General features: G+C 54.3%; 1 protein-coding gene across 16 annotated transcripts in view; it reads right to left on the bottom strand.

Annotated features, from left to right (window-relative positions):
- FNBP1 (formin binding protein 1) overlaps positions 1–18,844 on the bottom strand; it is a 129,586-nt gene that overhangs the window by 7,437 nt on the left and 103,305 nt on the right. For 3 of the 16 annotated variants that reach the window (XM_056108860.1, XM_056108858.1, XM_056108859.1), the window contains exons 9-14: positions 16,639–16,836; positions 15,641–15,823; positions 10,176–10,259; positions 6,990–7,004; positions 4,077–4,186; positions 478–610 (exon numbers count right to left, since the gene is read on the bottom strand). In XM_056108860.1, the coding sequence (XP_055964835.1) occupies positions 478–610; positions 4,077–4,186; positions 6,990–7,004; positions 10,176–10,259; positions 15,641–15,823; positions 16,639–16,836 (723 nt within the window). The remainder of the gene's footprint in view (positions 1–477; positions 611–4,076; positions 4,187–6,989; positions 7,005–10,175; positions 10,260–15,640; positions 15,824–16,638; positions 16,837–18,844) is intronic. The other 13 variants (XM_056108861.1, XM_056108863.1, XM_056108867.1 and 10 more) reach the window with 7 other exon arrangements.

The raw sequence follows: 18,844 nt of genomic DNA, 5'->3' as shown, positions 1-18,844 counted from the left end.
CTCCTCCCAGGGGGCCAGAGAGAGTGCGGAGATTAAGGCACTCACCTTGCATGCTGATGACCCCAGCACCACATTCAGTCCCCCGAGCACCACCTGTGGTCACTCCTGAGCACAGAGCCAGGAATAGCCCCTGAGACCACCAGGGATGACTCCCAAACCCCAAATCCCCAACAGAAGGACAGAGCATGTGCTTCGCACATGAGGCCCTAAAGTTTGATCCCCAGGACTGCCTGGTCCCCAGAACACTGCTCGGTCCAGGACTGTCACCCTGCAGCATCCCTTTATCAGGGACTGGATATGGCAGGAAATGGCCTGGGGCTCCCGAGCTCTGCTGGGTGGCGTGTGCTCCTCCGATCCCGGTCTGCGCCCAGCTGTCTCTCGCCAGAAGACAGAGGCCCCGTCCATCATGGTCTCCTGATGGGCACCACTGGCCACTTCCCTCCTGGCCAAGCCTTCCCCCTCACCCTCTCCCCATACCTCGAATTTCTGGGACTCCAGCCGCAGTTTCTCAATATTCTGGCTGACTTCCGTGAGCTTGTGGTCCAAACTGGCCGGGTCCCCCATCTGCGGGTTCCTCAGATACACATCTTTCATTTTCGTGATGGCATCTCTGAAACAGATGAGACCAGGGCTGGGTCAGCGAAGCCCATAGAGGAACAAGGACAGCAACGAAGGTGCTCCCCTCCCCCCAAAAAAAAACAGACTTAAAATGTTCTTGCTGTCTGGAAAGGGAAATTAATCTCATCCTCCTTTTGCTCCATGTGAAGAATCCGCCCCTTTCTATGCACTCCAGGGGGCTCTTGGACCCTGCAGCCACCCTCACTTGCTGGGGGCTCTGGGAGGGACCCTGCGGCCGCCCTCAATTGCTGCTTTGGAAATTTTTTTTTTTGGTTTTATTTTGGGTCACACCTGGCAATGCTCTGGGGATACTCCTGGCTCTTCATTCAGGAGTTACTACTGACAATGCTCCTGGGACTATATGGGAGGCCGGGGATCAAACCCAGATTGGCTGTGTGTAAGGCAACCCACTGTGCTATAGCTCCGGCACTTTGGAAATTTTCTTCTTATTTATTTATTTGCTTTTTGGGTCCCACCTGGCAATGCTCAGGGCTTACTCCTGGCTCTGTACTTAGGAATGATGCCTGGCAGTGCTTGGGGGACCCTATGGGATGCTGAGGGTCAAACCTGGGTTGGCCGCGAGCAAGGCACACACCCAACCAGCTGTATTATCACTCCGGCCCCTGGAAAATTTTTTGTCTTTTAGGTCACATCTGGCACCGCTAAAGGCTTCCTCCTGGCTTTTTGTGCTTAGGGCTCACTCCTGGCAGAGCTCAGGATGTTGGGGATCGAATCCGGGTCGGCCACCTGTGAGGCAAGTGCCCTTCCCGCTGTTGTGTCATTCTGGACCCTGCTTTGGAAATACTTTTGCCTGCAATTCCAGGAAGTAGTCGAACCCAGGACCCTCTAGGAACAAAGAGCTCTCCCAGCTGGAGCATAGGTGCCCAGGCTTTTCTGTGGGTGCCAGTAGTCGGAAATTTACGGCACATGACCCTCCCCTCCGGCCGCTGTTAACAAGCTTCAGCAAGAAAAAATCTCCACTAATGACACCACACCCGGGGCGTGGGAAAGAATCTAATTAAAAATACAGAAATAACAGGAAACAAGTGTCTGCAGGGCCTGGCCACCCCCTCCCCCTTCCCTCCCATCTGAGCCTCGTCCTTTTCCACTCGGGGATGTGCACCCCCAAAGCCGGGTCTTCAGCAGCACCCCTGTCCCCTGTGGGCCCTAACTTGTCCTACTTCCCATGACTCCCGTCTCCAAAGGACACATGCTCCTTTTCCAAGCAAAAGACGCACAACTGGGTGTATAGTTCCTTTTGGGGATCATGCTTCTTGGGTCACACCCGCTGATGTTTGGGGCTTACTCCTGACTACACTGAGGAGTAAGGCAAACACCTACCTGCAGTACTATTGCTCTGGTCGCAAACACGTAAATCTAAGAACTATAAAACCCGGGGACCAGAACAATAGTATAACGAGTAGGGCATTTGCCTTGTACGCGGCTGACCCAGGTTCGATCCCCGGCATCCCATAGGGTCCTCCAAGCACAGCCAGGAGTAATTCCTGAGTGCAGAGCCAGGAGTAATCCCTGAGCATCACTGGATGTGACTCAAAAAGAAAAAAAAAAGAGCCATCACTGAGAGTAGAGCCAGGAGTAAGCCCTGAGCACAGCTAGGTGTGGCCTCTGAACCACAAAAAGTATTTTTTTTTTTTGGCTTTTTGGGTCACACCCAGAAATGCACAGGGGTTACTCCTGGCTCTGCACTCAGGAATTAACCCCTGGCCGGTGCTCAGGGGACCATATGGGACGCTGGGAATCGAACCTGGGTCGGCCGCATGCAAGGCAAACACCCTACCTGCTGTGCTATTGCTCCAGCTCCAGAAAGTATCTTTATAAAAGAAATAATTACCACACTGGGGTGTGTTCATGACTTAGTCCTGGCTCTGTGCTCAGAGGATTATACGGGGTGCTGGGGATCCAACCCAGGTTAGCCATGTGCAAGGCACGTGCGCTACCCACTGTACTCAGTTTTTGGCCCTTGCTCCTAGTTTGCGGGTTATTGAGACCTATGCTTGCTCACTCCTACACTTCTGGTGCTGGAATCCAGCTTTCTAGCTGGCTTCCCAGAACATTTGTGGAATGGAATCTATTGATTTATAAATGGATTTTCTTCATGAAACCCAGATGTGTTTCATTGGGAGAATGAGCTGCTGTGGGCTTCATGACTGCCGGGGGCAGAGCAGGCTGCCCCCTGCGGGCTCAGAGCCTGTCCTGCCACTTGGTTCTGTCCTTTACTGGGAGAAGGACATAGAACAGCACCCAACATGCGGAGGTCAAGAGCAGACTCTTGGCTACATTTTGAGGGGATGCAGCCCAGCTTCAAAATTCCATCACTGGAACCAGAGCCATCATCCAGCAGGGAGGGCACTAACACTGCACACAGCCGACCCGGGTTCAATCCCTGGCATCCCATACAGTTCCTGAGCCCCGCCAGGAGTAATTCCTGAGTGCAGAGCCAGGAGGAATCCCTGAACATTACCTAGAGTGGCCCAAACAACAAATCTCCAGTGGATAGAGGCTGAGGAGATAATATAGCGAGTCGGGCATTTGGTTCGACCCCTGGCACTCCAAACGGGGCCAGGGGACGGGGAGAGACTATTAATAAAGCGGCTGTTTTGGGGGTTGGAGAGATGGCGCATTGATGCAGGTTTTGATGCAGAACACCTGGGTGCAGCCCCTGGCACGACAGTGCCCCCAACCACTGCTGGAGGCAACCCCAATGCACGCAGCTGGGAGAACCCCTGGGCTACTGGCCAGGCGAGGAGCCTCTAAAGGTGGGAAGAGGGTGTGTGTGTGTGTGTGTGTGTGTGTGTGTGTGTGTGTGTGTGTGTGTGTGTGTGTGTGTAGAACGAAGATAAAGGTAAAGGTAAAGGCCCTCCCGTTGATCGTCGATTTGCTCGAGCGGGCCCAGTAACGTCTCCATTGGAGACTTTGTTGTTACTGTGTCTGGCATATCGAATACTCTCGGTAGCTTGCCGGGCTCTCTGAGAGGGGCGGAGGAATCGAACTCGGGTCGGCCATGTTGGCCGCTTGTAAGGCGAACGCCCTACCGCTGTGCTATCACTCCAGCCCGTAGAACGAAGATAAAACACTATTTCAGGATTTCTCATCTTTCCAAACCGAAGGTGGGAAGGGGTGTGTGTGTGTGAGAGAGAGAGAGAGAGAGAGAGAAAGAGAGAGAGCCAGAGAGAGAGTAAGAACAAAGATAAAACACTATTTCAGGATTTCTCAACTTTCCAAACCGAACTGAACTCCTGAGAAAATCTATCCAGGTGCTGGAGAGATAGCACAGCGGGTAAGGCGTTTGCCTTGCACGTGGCCAACCCAGGTTCGATTCCCAGCATCCCATATGATCCCCTGAGCATGAGTGCAGAGTCAGGAGGAACCCATGTGGATCACCAGGTGTGACCCTCCCCCCGCCCCCCCCCAAAAAATCTTCTATCTCCCCATTCTACCTCTGATCCATCTCTTTCTGGATTTCTTTGTTTAATTCATCCACTTTCTGTTGTAGTTTTTTCCTTCTCTGTTCGGGCGGGAGGTTGCTGAAATCCTCGGGCGTCGCACCCTGTGAATGCAAACAGAAGTGAGCCAGGAAGCCTGCCGGGAGGGAGACGGGGGGGGGGGGGGGGGAGATGGGGGCTTCAGTGTCCGCACCCAGGAACTACCACGAGATCCACCAGGCCTTTTCCCACCACACCCAGCAGAGCGCCAAGTCAGGGCATGCAAAAGTAAGGAAACCCACACCTGCTGCTGCGTCTGGGCTGGCCCGGACCCCTGGGCAAAAGAAGGGCCAGGTGCAGGGGGGGAGGGGAGGATGGGGCATTGGAGTCCAGCGAGATTGCTGGAACCATCACTTTCCGTCAGCTTGTGGGAGGGGCTTTGCCATCAGCCACTCAGCTCTGAGTCGGCCTCAACTCCTCCAGCCGGGTGCATGGAGCTTGGACTCAGTATTCAAACCACCCCCTACCCCTCAGACTGAGGCCTGGAGTGTCCTCCCCCGAGAAGGGACCGGGGTCCTCAGAGAACCAGGAGAGGACATTTATATGTCTCTCTCCCCGTCCCTCCGGATCCGACTCGCTGCCTGAGCAAATCCGAACCCCTCCTTTGAAGTTCAGTGAGGGTCCGAAGGCCCCGATATTGGGCACGGCTTCCGTAAGATACCATCTGGATAGCTCGGTCCCTTTTGGCACGCAGCAACCCTTTCCCTGGCCTGCCACTTTAGCAGAAAATAGCCGTAGTGTTGTTTTCTAGCCAGCCTGCCCGGGGGTGGCCGAGGGTGGGACCCCCACTGGAGTCTGTTCTCAGGAAGGGCCCGTCTGGGCTCCGGGCAGGGATGGGACAGCCGCCTGCCACATGGAGCTGGCCGTAGGGCTGTCACACAGGGTGAGGCTGCCTGGGAGGAAGGGTCCCAGCTGAACCCTCAGGGTCTGCTCAAGCCGGGCTGCTCAGCTGGGCTGTGCTGAGTTCCTAAGTTGCCGAGGATGAAACGCCGAGGCTGGTCCCAGCACATGGCTCAGCCAACGGGTTGCCACAAGCTAAGGGCACGCAGAGGCAGGTGCTGGTCCGCGAGCTCATGGGAGAGCATGACGTCACTCAACTCCATGCCTGCTCCCAGTTCATTTGCCTCCAATGTGAAAACGAGGCAAACTTTCAAACAGGAAACTATTCGGGCTGCTCTGCGCAGAGGCCCACGTTACTCTTAAACCCTTCATGATGTGATTTTTATTTTTATTTTTTTAATGTGCTCTTTTAAGCAGTTGAGCCTGAAGGGCTTCATTCCCGTGAGGAATTTTACTTCGTAGGCCTTTTGCTTTGACTGGGGGGATTTGGCCAGCAAGGTATGACTCCCGTGGACAACTCTGGGACTTTCTATCAGCTGCGAAGAAACCAGGAAGCAACACAGACTTTGCTTAGGCCTCAGAAGGGGACTGCCCTCCTCGGTGGCGGGAACTGAACCCTGATCTCTTACGAACTCAAAAGACTCCATCAGAGAATTCTCCCTCCTTGGTCGGGAGGCGAGCGATACTCTCTGCGTGGGTCTGACCCTGGGGAAAGAAGCTCAGTGACTAACGCATCCAAGAAACTTCTTGTCACTGTCATCTTTTCTTTTTCTTTCTAGAGCCGAAGAAACCTAGTTTCTGGAAAGTGTCTTAAAAAGGTCATTTCTTCCGATGGTCTGTGACTCACTGTGGCCGTGAAGGAATTTTGAGTTTGAGTTTCGGGTCCCAGTTGGATCTCTGAATGGGTGGTGACAGTGACAGGCCTGAGTGGCCTTCGTGTCCCTGGGTTGGACTCAGTCACCCATTCCTGTCTGGACCCTGGGACCCGCTGATTTTGAAGGTCTGATTCTTTCACGTGCTTCCAAAAGATATGGCATCAAGCAGAAATTCAATCCCAGGATGGCCAAATGACCGTAGCTCCAACTGGAAGGAGCCCATATCATGTTGCCCTTGGTCGCTTTGTCGCATGTCAGCCAAAGGGCCCTGGAGAGGCAGGACATGAGCTTGGCCCCAACAGTCTTAGGTCCCGTCGGCTGGCAATAGGTCTCCAAACTGTGCGCCTGATTTAAGGGTGGGGGGTCAGGAGCCAGACACTGACACCGGCTCATCCCGGCCTCCACCACGGATACACACTTACCTACCTGGCACCTCTAAGAGTGACATGGAACGGGATTCCATGTGCCCAACACCAGTGCAGCAAGTGGCGGCATCTCCCGGAAGCCACCGCCTGTGTTCCAGCATGTTCCCAGCTGCAGTGTTGGCGAAAACTCCATAACTCACACAAATTGGCAGCACAGTCCCGGGTTACGGGGTTAAAGGTTTCTTTTGGATCACGTGGAATGATTAGTTGGACTGTTTCCTACGGCTTTACAATCGAGTATAAACAACACAGCAAGCCAGGTTAGAAAGCCTTAGCAGGCATTCTTCTTGGCCCGCGGAACCTTCTGGTGAGTTCTGGAATCAGCTTTTGCCCAAGGCACCAGTGTGTTAATGGAGCATGGTGAGGATTTTCCTCGGTGGTGTCAAGACGCCTCACTGGCTCGCGTCTCTCCACGATTAAAATGGATCTCAATTCAATCTGATCCAAGAAACGCCCCCGATACGGAAACTTAGGGGTGGCCAACCAGCCTCTTCAAGCCCCGATAAAAAGGCAAAACCAAAGCAGGAGTTAAGCGTTAATTGGCTTCAGCGTCCTGGAAGTTAAAGTGGCCTCGATTAGGAGCCGGGCTGTTGCATAGAAAGGGTCGAATCAAGAAGCCTCAACCGAAGCAGCGGTGGCCACCCGGGGCCACAGTGACCAGCCCAGCCCACACGACATACACCACAACACCTGCCCACACTAGACATGCAGGGCGTCTTTGTGCTTACCAGCTTGAGAGAAAGCTTCGTGTGAAAATGGAAGGGGACCAGGGAAGAGAGGGAGGGAGGGAGAGAGAGAGAGAGAGAGAAAGAGAGAAACAACACATCAGAAGACAGGGAACTCGACCGATGCACGTCGTTAACATGACACATAAAGTCACCTGTCGCTTGTGACAATGGCTCAGTAGATCTGTGCAAAAGTTGGCACGTGGGGCCGGTCCCTGCCACCGCTTCGCTCGCTTCTGAACTAGCCCCCGTGGCTGGGCTGTGGGCCACGGCACGTGTGCAGTGGAGGGGACCAGATCGGGAGTCACAAAGACCAAAGTCATCGTGTCATCTCAATGTCACCGTTCCCAGGGAAAGTTTGACTGGGACTGGGAAAGTCTGCAGGGCAACATCCGAGCGCTAACTTTAGCAGAAGGAAACCGAATGAAGGGGGGGCTTGGGCTGGGGTTTCCTATGAACAGAAGACCCAGAGCCGCCCCCGTTCTGGAGACGGGGGTGGAGGTGGGGGAACTGATGCAGCCTCAGCAATACGGGGACCGGTCACAGCTGTCGTGCAGGATTGAGACCAGCCAGGGGAAAGTGGCCAGATGCAAAGCAGAGGAAAATGCAAATCCAGCACGAACACCTGGTTCTTCACGGGCAGGTGCAACCCTGGTGGCCAGAAGGCAGCAACGCTTTTTTTTTTTTTGAAAGTTGGGCTGGAGCGATAGCACAGCGGGTAGGGCGTTTGCCTTGCATGCGGCCAACCTGAGTTTGATTCCTCCGCCCCTCTCGGAGAGCCCGGCCAGCTACCCGTGACGTATTCAATATGCCAAAACACAGTAACAACAAAGTCTCACGATGGAGATGTTACTGGGTCCACTCGAGCAAATTGATGAACACCGGGAGGACAGTGCAGTGCTACAGTTTTGTTTGGGGGCCACAGCTGGCGGTGACCAGAGCTTACTCCTGGCTCTGTGCTCAGAAGGCCATAGATGGTGCCGGAGATCAAACCCAGCTCCGCCATATGCAGGGCCAACACCTCACCAGCATTTTGAGAGTGCCATGCCTACTTAACTAGCCTTAAAAGTTAGGGGCAAGGAGGGAAGGATCTAAAAAAAATCTGTTCGAGCAGCAAGATACTAACAGACATGTCCTTTGATTTAAAACAGGAAAAAGTAGCACTGTAGCACTGTCCTCCCATTGTTAATCGATTTGCTCAAGTGGGCCCAGTAATGTCTCCATTGTGAGACTTGTTGTTACTGTTTTTAGCATATCGAATACACCACGGGTAGCTTGCCAGGCTCTGCTGTGCAGACAAGAATACTCTCGGTAGCTTGCTGGGCTCTCTGAGAAGGGTGGAGGAATCGAACCGGGTCGCCTGGGTGGGCCGCACGCAAGGCAAACGCCCTACCTGCTGTGCTATCGCTCCAGCCCAGGAAAAAGTAAAAATAAATAAATAAAATAAAAATAAAACAGGAAACAGAGCAGGGTATCTAAAATTTCTTAATTAGATGCGAAAAACTTTAGTTAGAAAATAATTATATATATATATATATATACATTTGGAAGGGAGGCATATCAAGCTATGCTCAGGGCTTATTCCTGGAGGGCTTGAGGACCCTACGGGATACTGGGATTGAACCGGCAAGTGATCCTGTGCCCAGGGATCACTCCTGGCTGGCTCGGGGGACCCTATTGGGGTCAAATCTGGGTTGGCCACAGGCAAGACAAACACTCTCCCCACTACACTCTCTGCTCCCAGCCCCCCGCCCCCCACCCCGCCATCCTACTTATAAGATTAACTCAAAACTGACACTTCCTTGTGAGCAGGCATTGAGCTTTCAGGAGACTGTGTGGGAGCCCTGTCCCCTGTCCCCTGGAAGGGGGCTGTCAAGGGAAGACTGGCAGGACTGAGCTTTTTGGGGGGACAAGCAGAGCCCACCCCCCTGCGAGCTTCTGCACAGATCAAGCGTCACACTGGGGGTTCAGACAAGACTCATTGTGCACAGCGGACACTCGGCTGACCCCCGCGAAGCACACGGTCACACCCTCCCGCACTCCCGTGTCCTGTCGCTGATTTGGAGACCCGGGTCTGCTGTCTCGGCCAGGACGCTCCTGTTCCTGAAAGTCACTTGGTTTTGTTTGTTTGTATTGTGAGCATCGCAAGACACAGAATCCGAGCACGGAAATGAGCTCCCCAGAGCCGGTTTCCATGACGGGAGGTCGGGCAGACAGACAGACACCCGACACACAGGGAAGGCCGCCTCAGACCCGTCCCCTCTCTGCAGGGACAGGGAGGGGCTCTGCAGAGGCTGGGGGACAGCCAAGGGGCCTGCAGAGGGATGCCAGCCAGATGGTGGCCAACGAGCCACCCTGTCACCTGGATGCCTCCCCAAGGCCGAGGGAAGGTCATTGCGGTACCCGGCGGAGCCCCGGAAGCCACACGCATCAGTGACATGAGGGGACACGGAGGCAGTGAGACCAGGAGTTACTGGGGTGGGCACAGGCACTAACCCCAAGTGCCAAGACAGGGGACAGCGCAGGACAGAGCTCGGGGCGTCTGTTTTGGGGGGGGGTCTCCATCCAGGCAGGGGGCTGGGCTCCTCTCCACGTGTCCTGTGTACATGAGCGTCTTATTCCAGGGACCACATGATTGGAGGTTGGCATTCCACTGTGAGATAGTACCCAGCGACACACCGCTGGGCACACCACCATAGGCGGGGGTGGGGGGGGCGCTTCTGGCTCCCTGGCTGCCCTCCCCGCCCCCACACTCAGGAAGTTTAATTGTTATTGGGAAAGTTCAGCTCTTTTTTTCTCATGCAGACTGTGTGCAGGGAAACAGCCTACGGTTGGATTCATACACACGAGGCTTTTTTTTTTTCTTTCTGGGTCACACCAGGCAATGGACAGGGGACACTCCTGGCTTTGCACTCAGGAATTACTCCTGGCCGTGCTCAGGGGACCATATGGGATGCTGGGAATTGAGCCCAGGTCAGCAGCGTGCAAGGCAAGCGTCCTCCCCGCTGTGCTATCGCTCCAGTCCCACATGAGGCTATTTCTAGGGTCTGGGCCTCTCGATTGAAATTTTGTGTTGTGGGTAGAAGCCCACCAGAGCACGTGGGGGGCGGGGCGGGGGTCCCCAGTCTTGGTGCTGTGGGAGGAGTTAGTGTCTGTGCCGGGATCTTATGGGCCTCACAGGGAACTTACAACATAATCCCTAGCTTCAAAAGCATGGGTGGGCTGGCCTAGCGTCCTCTTCAGGAATTCTTTGTGAAAACAGAACGACTGAGTCTGCCAACGATCAGCGAGAGAACAAGGCACAATCAACGAAACGAGCGTGACCAGAAGGGGCTAACCCGACCAGTTAGGATTTGCAATTTCTTTGGGTCAGCTTTTTTTTTTTCTTTTCTTTTTGGGTCACACCCAGCGGTGCTCAGGAGTTAATCCTGGCTCTGCACTCAGGACTCACTCCTAGCGGTGCTCGGGGGACCATATGGGATGCTGGGAATTGAACCTGGGTCGGCCGCGTGCAAGGCAAACGCCCTCCCCGCTGTACTATTGCTCTGGCCCCCTTTGAGTCGGCTTTTATGGTCATCTTGCCACCTCCCAAAACTACTTCTGAAAGGTGGCGGGGGACTGGTTCAAAGTTTAGACCCTGAAGTCCATTGCCAAGAAAATCTTCCTCCCAGGCAATAAAATTAGAGTCTGTGGACTGCAAGTTGGAAACATCCTATTTGCTTCATTTCTCCTTGGGCTTAAAGCAGAGAGGAAGTAGGAGTCAGACGAGCCTTAATGTTCACCATGAGTGATAGGCCAGTGGGGCAGGTGCTCATTTTCGCATGCACCAGACCCAGGTTTAATCCCTGACATCCCATACAGTGCCCCTGGGACCTGCCAGGAGAAAATTCCTGAGTTCAGAGCCAGGAGTGACTCCTACACATCACGGGATGTGGCCCCCAAACTGATAAAGTGAAAGAGAATGACAATTCTGTCATTTTCTTTCTTTTTTGGAGAGTGGTGGCAGGAGAAGGGTGGTCAGCCTGGCAGTGCCCAGGGCTTACTCCTCGCTATCTTGCTCAGTTGGGCAAGCTCCCCACCCACCGTCCTCTCTCTCCAGCCCTGATTCTATCATTTTCATCCCGGGTCCTCGTGCCATGTACCTTCCAAGTGGAGGAGGCATTCAAATCAAAATTATTTGCCGTGACTTCAGCCTGCTTTATTGCCCGTGGTTATCTGTGTGAGAGGTTCCCATTCCATTCTGTCTTTCTTTCTTCCTGTGACTTCTGAGAGGCTAATGTGAACCTGAGTCAGAACTGACGGGCGCAGAGCCAGGGGTGCAGGGAAGCCGGCGCGGGCCCTAGGGATTGACCTCTGCTCCCAGTCTGCACTTACACTTCGGAAAAAAACACTTTCCACCACTTGGTAAATGATTCCGACAGAGGTTTACTGAGAGCAGAGCTCAAGGGTGCGAGATATCATGGGTTTTGCTAATCATGGTAAAAGAAAGGGAAGGCTGTTCCTTCACATCATCAGAAGAGCTGGGTCCCGTTTGCTGGTGTTTTGTTTACAGGTGTTTTAAGTGTGCACTCCTCGCCAGCTTTTTCCTTTTATGGTTTTGGGGCTACACCTGGCACTGCTCAGGGCTGATTCCTGGTTCTGTGCTCAGAGTGGCCTCCTGGTGGCCTTTGGGGCCCAGAGGGGATGCGGGGACTCAAACCCAGCTTGTCCACGTGGAAGGCAGGCATCCCGTTCCACCATCTCTCTGGCTCGTCGGTCAGCTTTCTGTGACACATTTTTGTTTGCTTTTGGGCCACACTCAGCTGTGCTCCCGGCTTACTCCTGGCTCTGTGCTCAGGGATCACTCCTGGCGGTGCTCGGGAGACCATATGGGGTGCTGGGAATCGAACCTGGGTTGGCTGCGTCTAAGGCCAGCACCCTGCCCGCTGTGCTCTCTCTCTCTCTCTCTCTCTCTCTCTGTCCTCATCTTATGCTTCTTGATTACTGCCATTCTGGGGTCTGTTCCTAACTAAACTTTTCGAGAACACTGGGAAAAAAAGCAGGTTCAGAAATCGCTGGCATCCCACAGAGTGGAACTGCATAGGGATAAACATCACGCCCATTCCATCTGCTCCACATCGAGTGCCCAGGACAACACAGAGACCCTGTTACAATTGGAATAAACCAGAGCTGGGTTCAGGTGGAGAAAAGGCCGGCGCAGCTCAGCTCTGCAGAGACCCGACGGGCTCCGGGTCTAACCAAAGTCCCGCTGCCGGAAACACAAACCCGATAGTGCGCAGGGCAGGGGGCGGCGTGCAGAGAGCCAGCGCTGGGGCACATCAGGAGGGAGAGCTAATATTGAAACACCCCTTATCCACTTTCCCAACTTCTCGCTGCATCTTTAAGAAACTGAAATTGGGATTCTTAACCGGACATGCTGGGTCCTTTTTTTTTTTCTTTTTGGGTCACACCCTGGGCCGGAGCGATAGCGCAGCAGGTAGGGTGTCTGCCATGCACGCGACCAACCCGGGTTTGATTCCTCCGCCCCTCTCAGAGAGCCCGGCAAGCTACCAAGAGTATCTCGCCCACATGGCAAAGCCTGGCAAGCTCCCCGTGACATATTCGATATACCAAAAACAGTAACAACAAGTCTCACAATTTGTTGTGAGATGTTACTGGTGCCTGCTTGAGCAAATCCATGAGCAACGAACGGGAGGACAGTGCAGTGCAGTGCAGTGGGTCACACCCAGCGATGCTCAGGAATTACTACTGGCAGTGGTCGGGGCACCATATGGGATGCCGGGGATTGAACCTGGGTCAGTCGGGTGCAAGGCAAATGCCCTACCCACTGTACTATCACTCCGGTCCCTGATGGGTACCTTTAAATTAGCAAGATCGACCCCACCGGCACATTTTGGTACATTTGTGCACATACAGAAATCTTTTTTTGGAGGGGAAAGGGTTTGGGCAGTGTTCGCTCTGCCTGTGGTGCTTGGGGGGGGGGGGGGGGAGCTGTGCAGTGCAGGGATGGAACTGAGGTTGGCTGCATGCAAGGCAATTGCCTTAACCCCAACCCTATCTCTGGCTCCTATAAAACTTTGATATTCTTTCATGTAAAGAATTCTGCAGTTAAAGAAATAAGGGCATTGCTTCTTATTTATCTATTTATTTATTTTTACTTTTTTTGGTCACACCCGGCGATGCTCAGGGGTCACTCCTGGCTCTGCACTCAAGAATCATTCCTGGCGGTGCTCAGGGAACCATAATGGGATGCTGGGAATTGAACCCAGGCCAGCTGCGTGCAAGGCAAACACCCTACCCGCTGTGCTATTACTTGAATCCACATTTCTTCTATAAATCAAATTGGTATTGTAACTGAGCTCGGGATCAGTTCTGTGAAACCCTGTGGGTTAATAATAAATAAGTCCCCCTTACTTATTTTTTTGATGGGGGTAGGCGGGAGCTACATCTGGTGATTCTCAGGGAGCGCTGAGGGGACAGATGTGGTGCTGAGGGGTTTGTTTGGTTTGGTTTAGATTTTGGGTGACACCTGGTGATGTTCAGGGGTTACTCTTGGCTCTGCTCAGGGGACCATATGGGATGCCAAGGAACAAACCAGGGTTGGCCGTGTGCAGGCCAGCGCCCTCCCCACTGTACTGTCTCTCTGGCCCGTGGTGCTGAGGTGTGACTGCAGGGTCGTGGCTGCAGCCCTGGGCCAGGCAAGTCAACTGCACCATCCCTCTGGCCCTGCTCTCTCTTTAAAAAAGGTGACAACTTAGCTATCTCTTTGCCACATTCCATTTCCTTTGACAGTGGTGGGAGCACGGTTGGTGGTGCTCAGGGGACCATGCAGTGTGAGGGGTCACCCACCCCCAGTCTTCTCCCCGTGAGCCACAGACCTGGCGTTGGCCATAGCCTCATTCAGAGGAAGGGAGAAATAAAATGACCCTGATCCAAGGCCGTGACCCACCAGCTGTTCTGTGGTCACCAGTGAAACAGAACCAGGCCCAAAGGGCATATTCCAATGCGGGAGTGTTTGCTCCTCTCCCATATTTCATGCTTCACTGTAAAACTACCCGGGCCAGGGTGTGGCTTCGCGGGGGCCTGCACACTCCACAGGTGTGAGGCCTGGGTTTAACCCCAGTGTCCTCCAATAACCCCCTACCCCAATTACTAAATTACTTGAATCCACATTTCTTCTATAAATCAAATTGGTATTGTAATTGAGTTCTGGATCAGTTCTGTGAAACCCTGTGGCAGCTGTGGGTCCAAGGGCTGTGAGTTTAAGAGAGGAATCCCCAGAGCAGAAGAAAGTGGGGTGTGCATGCTCGGACACAGAGCCCGGGATCCATGTTCCTCTCCTGTCCCCGCAGTAACGTAACCAGGAAAGTCAGGAGGGGAGGGCACAGAAGCTGCACGGGTAAAGGGAGTGAGTGATGCCTGGGCCTGACTCCGCCCAAGTTTGTCTGACTCCGCCCAGTGTGGGGTCTTGCTCCGCCCAGCCCGGATTTGGTTCCACCCAGGGTGGGGGTCTGGCTCTGCCCAGTGTAAAGTCTGGCTCCGCCCATCTCAGGTCTGGCTCCGCCTAGCGTGAGGTCTGGTTCCACCCACTGTGGGGTTTGGCTCCACCCATCTCACGTCTGACTCCACCCAGCCAGGGGTCGGCTCTGCCCAGCTTGTGTCTGGCTCTGCCCAGCTTGGGTCTGGCTCCGCCCAGCCCAGGTCTGGTCCCACCCAGTGTGGGGTCTGGCTCTGCCCATCTCAGGTCTGGCTCCACCCAGCCGGGGTCGGCTCCGCCCAGCTTGGGTCTGGCTCCATCTAGCGTGAGATCTGGTTCCACTCACTGTGGGGTTTGGCTCCACCCATCTCAGGTCTGACTCCGCCCAGCGTGAGGTCTGGCTCCGCCCAGCCCAGGTCTGGTCCCACCCAGTGTGGGGTCTGGCTCCGCCCATCTCAGGTCTGGCTCTGCCCAGCCGGGGTCGGCTCCGCCCAGCTTGGGTCTGGCTCCTCCCAGCGTGAGGTCTGGCTCCGCCCAGCCCAGGTCTGGTCCCACCCAGACCTGGGGTCTGGCTCCGCCCATATCAGATCTGGCTCCGCCCAGTGTGAGGTCTGACTCCACCCAGCCCGGCTCTGGCTCAGCACAGCCAGGCTCCCGGAAGACCGGGATAACGCTGCTCCCCAGTCCCCCTGCCTTTACGAGGATGAAGAGGCACGTGGGCAGTTGCACCTGCACCTTCTAAGTTCTCCAAAAACAGCTATGGAAACCGCAGTAGCTGCTGCCGAGACTAATGTTCTTGTGACACACACACAGCAAATACTTCCCGTGCTCCCGGGCCTCCCAATTCCTCTTCACCGGCGTCGGGAGCTCAGCACAGGGACCCCAAGCTTCCTTTTTCTGGGGCAAATCAAGGTAAGATATGAACCATGTCTGGAAGGGGAAGTGGCGAGCAGGGTGCCTGCCGGGCAGGGCCGGGTCCTGGCTCCCCCCCTCCGCACCCCTCTCCCCTTCTTCCCTCCCCTTTCTGGCCAGCTTCCTTCCTTCTCACGCTCACAGATCACAGGTTCCGATTGTTTCTCACGACAGGGCAAAAAACACAAACAAAAGGGGTCTTGGCGAGAGGGCAAGCCGACCAAAGCGCACGCGAGCGGGGGGCCCCTCCCCGGGCAGGACTTACCCCACGCTTTAGGCTCCGGAAGCAGTGGATTTTGGGTTTGGAGATCATGAACTCGTTGAAGCGATGGGAGAGGGGCTCCTTTGGCTGCTTGGGAGACTGGGGGCCGTTGGGAACAGCACAGGATGAGGCGGAGGTGGGAGGAGGGGGGGGAGGCTGATGGGGCGACGTTAGGAGGGACATAAGCTACAGGTAAGAGATGGAACGGTGGCAGAGTGAGAGAAGAACAAAACAAAACAAACCAGAAACGAGGAGATGAGACACAAAACAAAAATAAGCATCAAATCATATTTGAAATCCAAAGACAAACAATTAAATATCGAGGTCGTGGTCCAAAAGGAAAACGTGGCGAGTCCGCGAGAGGAAGAGGAGGAAGAGCAACAGTGCTAAGTAAAGGCGGGGTGGGGGGGATGGGGGGGTGGGGGGGTGGCGAGGAGACTCGCGGAGAAGCACATGCACTTTTCCACATGCCAACTACACGTTAGTTCCTCAGGTCAAGGGGGAAGCCGGAGGGTCCCTTTAAGCCACCTGGACTCTCAGAGCTGGGAAAGAAAGACTGAGCTGGGGGCGGGGGCGGGGGAGGGGGGAGTCAACGGGGAAATGATCTCGGTGAGGCCTGGGTTAATGCTTGCATGCACCTGAGTCACGCTACACGGGAGAGAGTGAAAGTGTGTCCCTGGAGGTAAAGTGAGCCGAGCCCCGGGAAGCCACTGCAAGGAGGCCGTGCTGGCAGCTCAGTGGTTAGTGACGTCTCGGGGCCCACGGCGTGGAGGTCAGTGATGTGTTAGTGTGGGTGACGCCGAGCTGGAGGAGGGTCGGGGAAGAGGCCCTGCTGTCCCCCGGGGGCACTGGACAGGGGAGCAGAGAGCGGAGCCGCCCCCTACCACCCCCCACTGTGTTCGCTTTGCCTCTGCAACTACACATCCAACCTCTCGCCCTTAAGACCAGAAGTCCCAGTGGGCCGGCCCGCACCTTCGGAACCCGCTCGGCGCCAGCAGTACCTTATTTTTCTTGATGAACGGCCAGAGCTTGCCTTTGGACTTGCCCCCGAACTTGAGCTCGGGTTTGCCTTCACCCCGGGAGTTGGACAGGCTGTTGTCGGACGCCGTGCGCTTCATGGGCTGTGTGTAATCCTCGAACTCGATGTCACCCGGGGGCTCGAACCCTGACTTGTAAGCCTCGATGACCAGCTGGGAGTCCTGTCAAGACACGTGCGTGCACACGGACCCGGTCACGGTGTGCAACGGCTGTTCCAGTGAGAATTTTTTTAAAAAAGCTTTTGTGGGGGGGCTGGAGTGATAGCACAGCGGGTAGGGTGTTTGCTTTGCACAAGGCCGACCCAGGTTCGATTCCCAGCATCCCATAGGGTCCCCTGAGCATGGCCAGGAATAATTCCTGAGTGCATGAACCAGGAGTAACCCCTGTGCATCGTTGGGTGTGACCCAAAAAGAAAGAAGAAAAAAAAAAGCTTTTGGGGCCCCAACCAGAGATGCTCAGGGATTACTCCTTTCTACATCCAGGAATTACTCCTGGAGGTGCTGGAGAACCGTGCAGGATGCCAGGGTGCAAACCCAAATTGACCACGTGCAAGGCAAACGCCATCCCTGCTGCCCTATCACTCAGGCCCCCAACTGTGAATTCTGATGTGCAAATAGAGTGGTTCTTCTAAGGTGGTCATGCTGATTATTAATAAGCTATTTTTGTGTTATGATCACTAGAGAGAAAAGAATGCAATTCCTAAAACCCTACCTCTGGGGGAAATTTGAAGATATTTTCAACAGGCATTTTTCTACATTTGCAGAAATAAATTTAACTATGAATGACTTTGTGGGGCTGGAGCGATAGCACAGCAGGAAGGGTGTTTGCTTTGCACATGGCCGACCTGGGTTTGATCCCTGGCATCCCACATGGTCCCCTGATCACCGCCAGGAGCTCCTGAGTGCAGAGCCACAAAGAACCCCTAAGCACTGCCGGGTGTGACCCCCCAAAAAGCCAAAGGTAAAAAAAGAATCACTCTGGGCATCTGGGAAACAGTGCAGAGGGTGAATGCTTATGTGTGGTCAGGTTGAATCCCCTGGTACCACATGGCCCTGAGTATGCCCGCCCCAGCATTTCCTGCCCCCCCCCCATTATCTTAGCCCCTAATATAGGACATTGAAATCAGGCTTGTTTTGTTTTCTTTCTTTCTTTCTTTCTTTCTTTCTTTCTTTCTTTCTTTCTTTCTTTCATTTTATTTATTTTGATTTTGGGACCACACTTGGCGATGCTCATGGGTTATTCCTGGCTCTGTGCTCAGGAATCACTCCTGACCATATGGGAGGCCAGTAACAAACTCTGGCTGGCTGTGTACAAGGCAAGCGCCCTACCTGCTGCACTCTCTCTCAACTAAGGGGTCAGAGAGGTAGTACAATGGGTAAGCCATTTGCCTTGCATGTGGCCCACCCAAGTTTGATCCCCGGCACCCCATATGGCCCTCAAGCAATGCCAGAAGTGATTCCTGAGCACAGAGCCAGGAGTAACCCCTGAGCATGGCTGGATATGACCCAAACAAAAACAAAAAGAGAAATCAATTTATAATCCCCACTGCTGTTCGTGAAAAGACTCCTCTGGATGCTGAAAGATAGTTTAGGGCTAAGGCACTTGTCTTGCACGGGGCTGACCCTGGTTCGATCCTGGGATCCTGGGCACCACATTATGTGATGAGCACTACCAGGAGTGCTCCCTGAGCACAGAGCTGGGAGTAGTCCCCACGTACCACTGGGTGTGGACCAAAAACTAAAAAAAAAAAGGACTCCTCCAGGCTAGACAAAACAGGGGGTATAGTTGGCACTAAGCCAGCACCCCACCCCCAGACCCCTCCAAAAAAGGACACCCCCACAGTGACTCACCAGTGCCTACTGTTATGTGTTTGGTTTGGAGGACAAGGAGTTGTGGGGAAGTTGAGTCACACCCCAGGGGTGTTTGGGGAACCCCATGTGGTGCCGAGGATTTTAACCTGGATTACAGCCAACTCAGCTGCATGAGAGGCAGCTTCGAGAGCTTCAGTCTCTCTGGCCTGAGCACTGGCTTTTCTGTTGCATTGGGGGAATGACAGGGCGTGAGGGGCCACGCCTGGCAGTGGGCTCACCCCTGGTCTGCACTCAGGGATCACTCCTGGCAGGTGCCCTCCCCAATACTGACACTTTTTTTTTCTTTCTTTTTGGGTCA

Source organism: Sorex fumeus, unplaced genomic scaffold (genome assembly GCF_029834395.1).
Source record: "Sorex fumeus unplaced genomic scaffold, SorFum_2.1 ptg000233l, whole genome shotgun sequence".
NCBI lineage: Eukaryota > Metazoa > Chordata > Mammalia > Eulipotyphla > Soricidae > Sorex > Sorex fumeus.
Note: the sequence above shows the minus strand (reverse complement) of the source record. Positions and strands in the feature narration are given on the sequence as shown.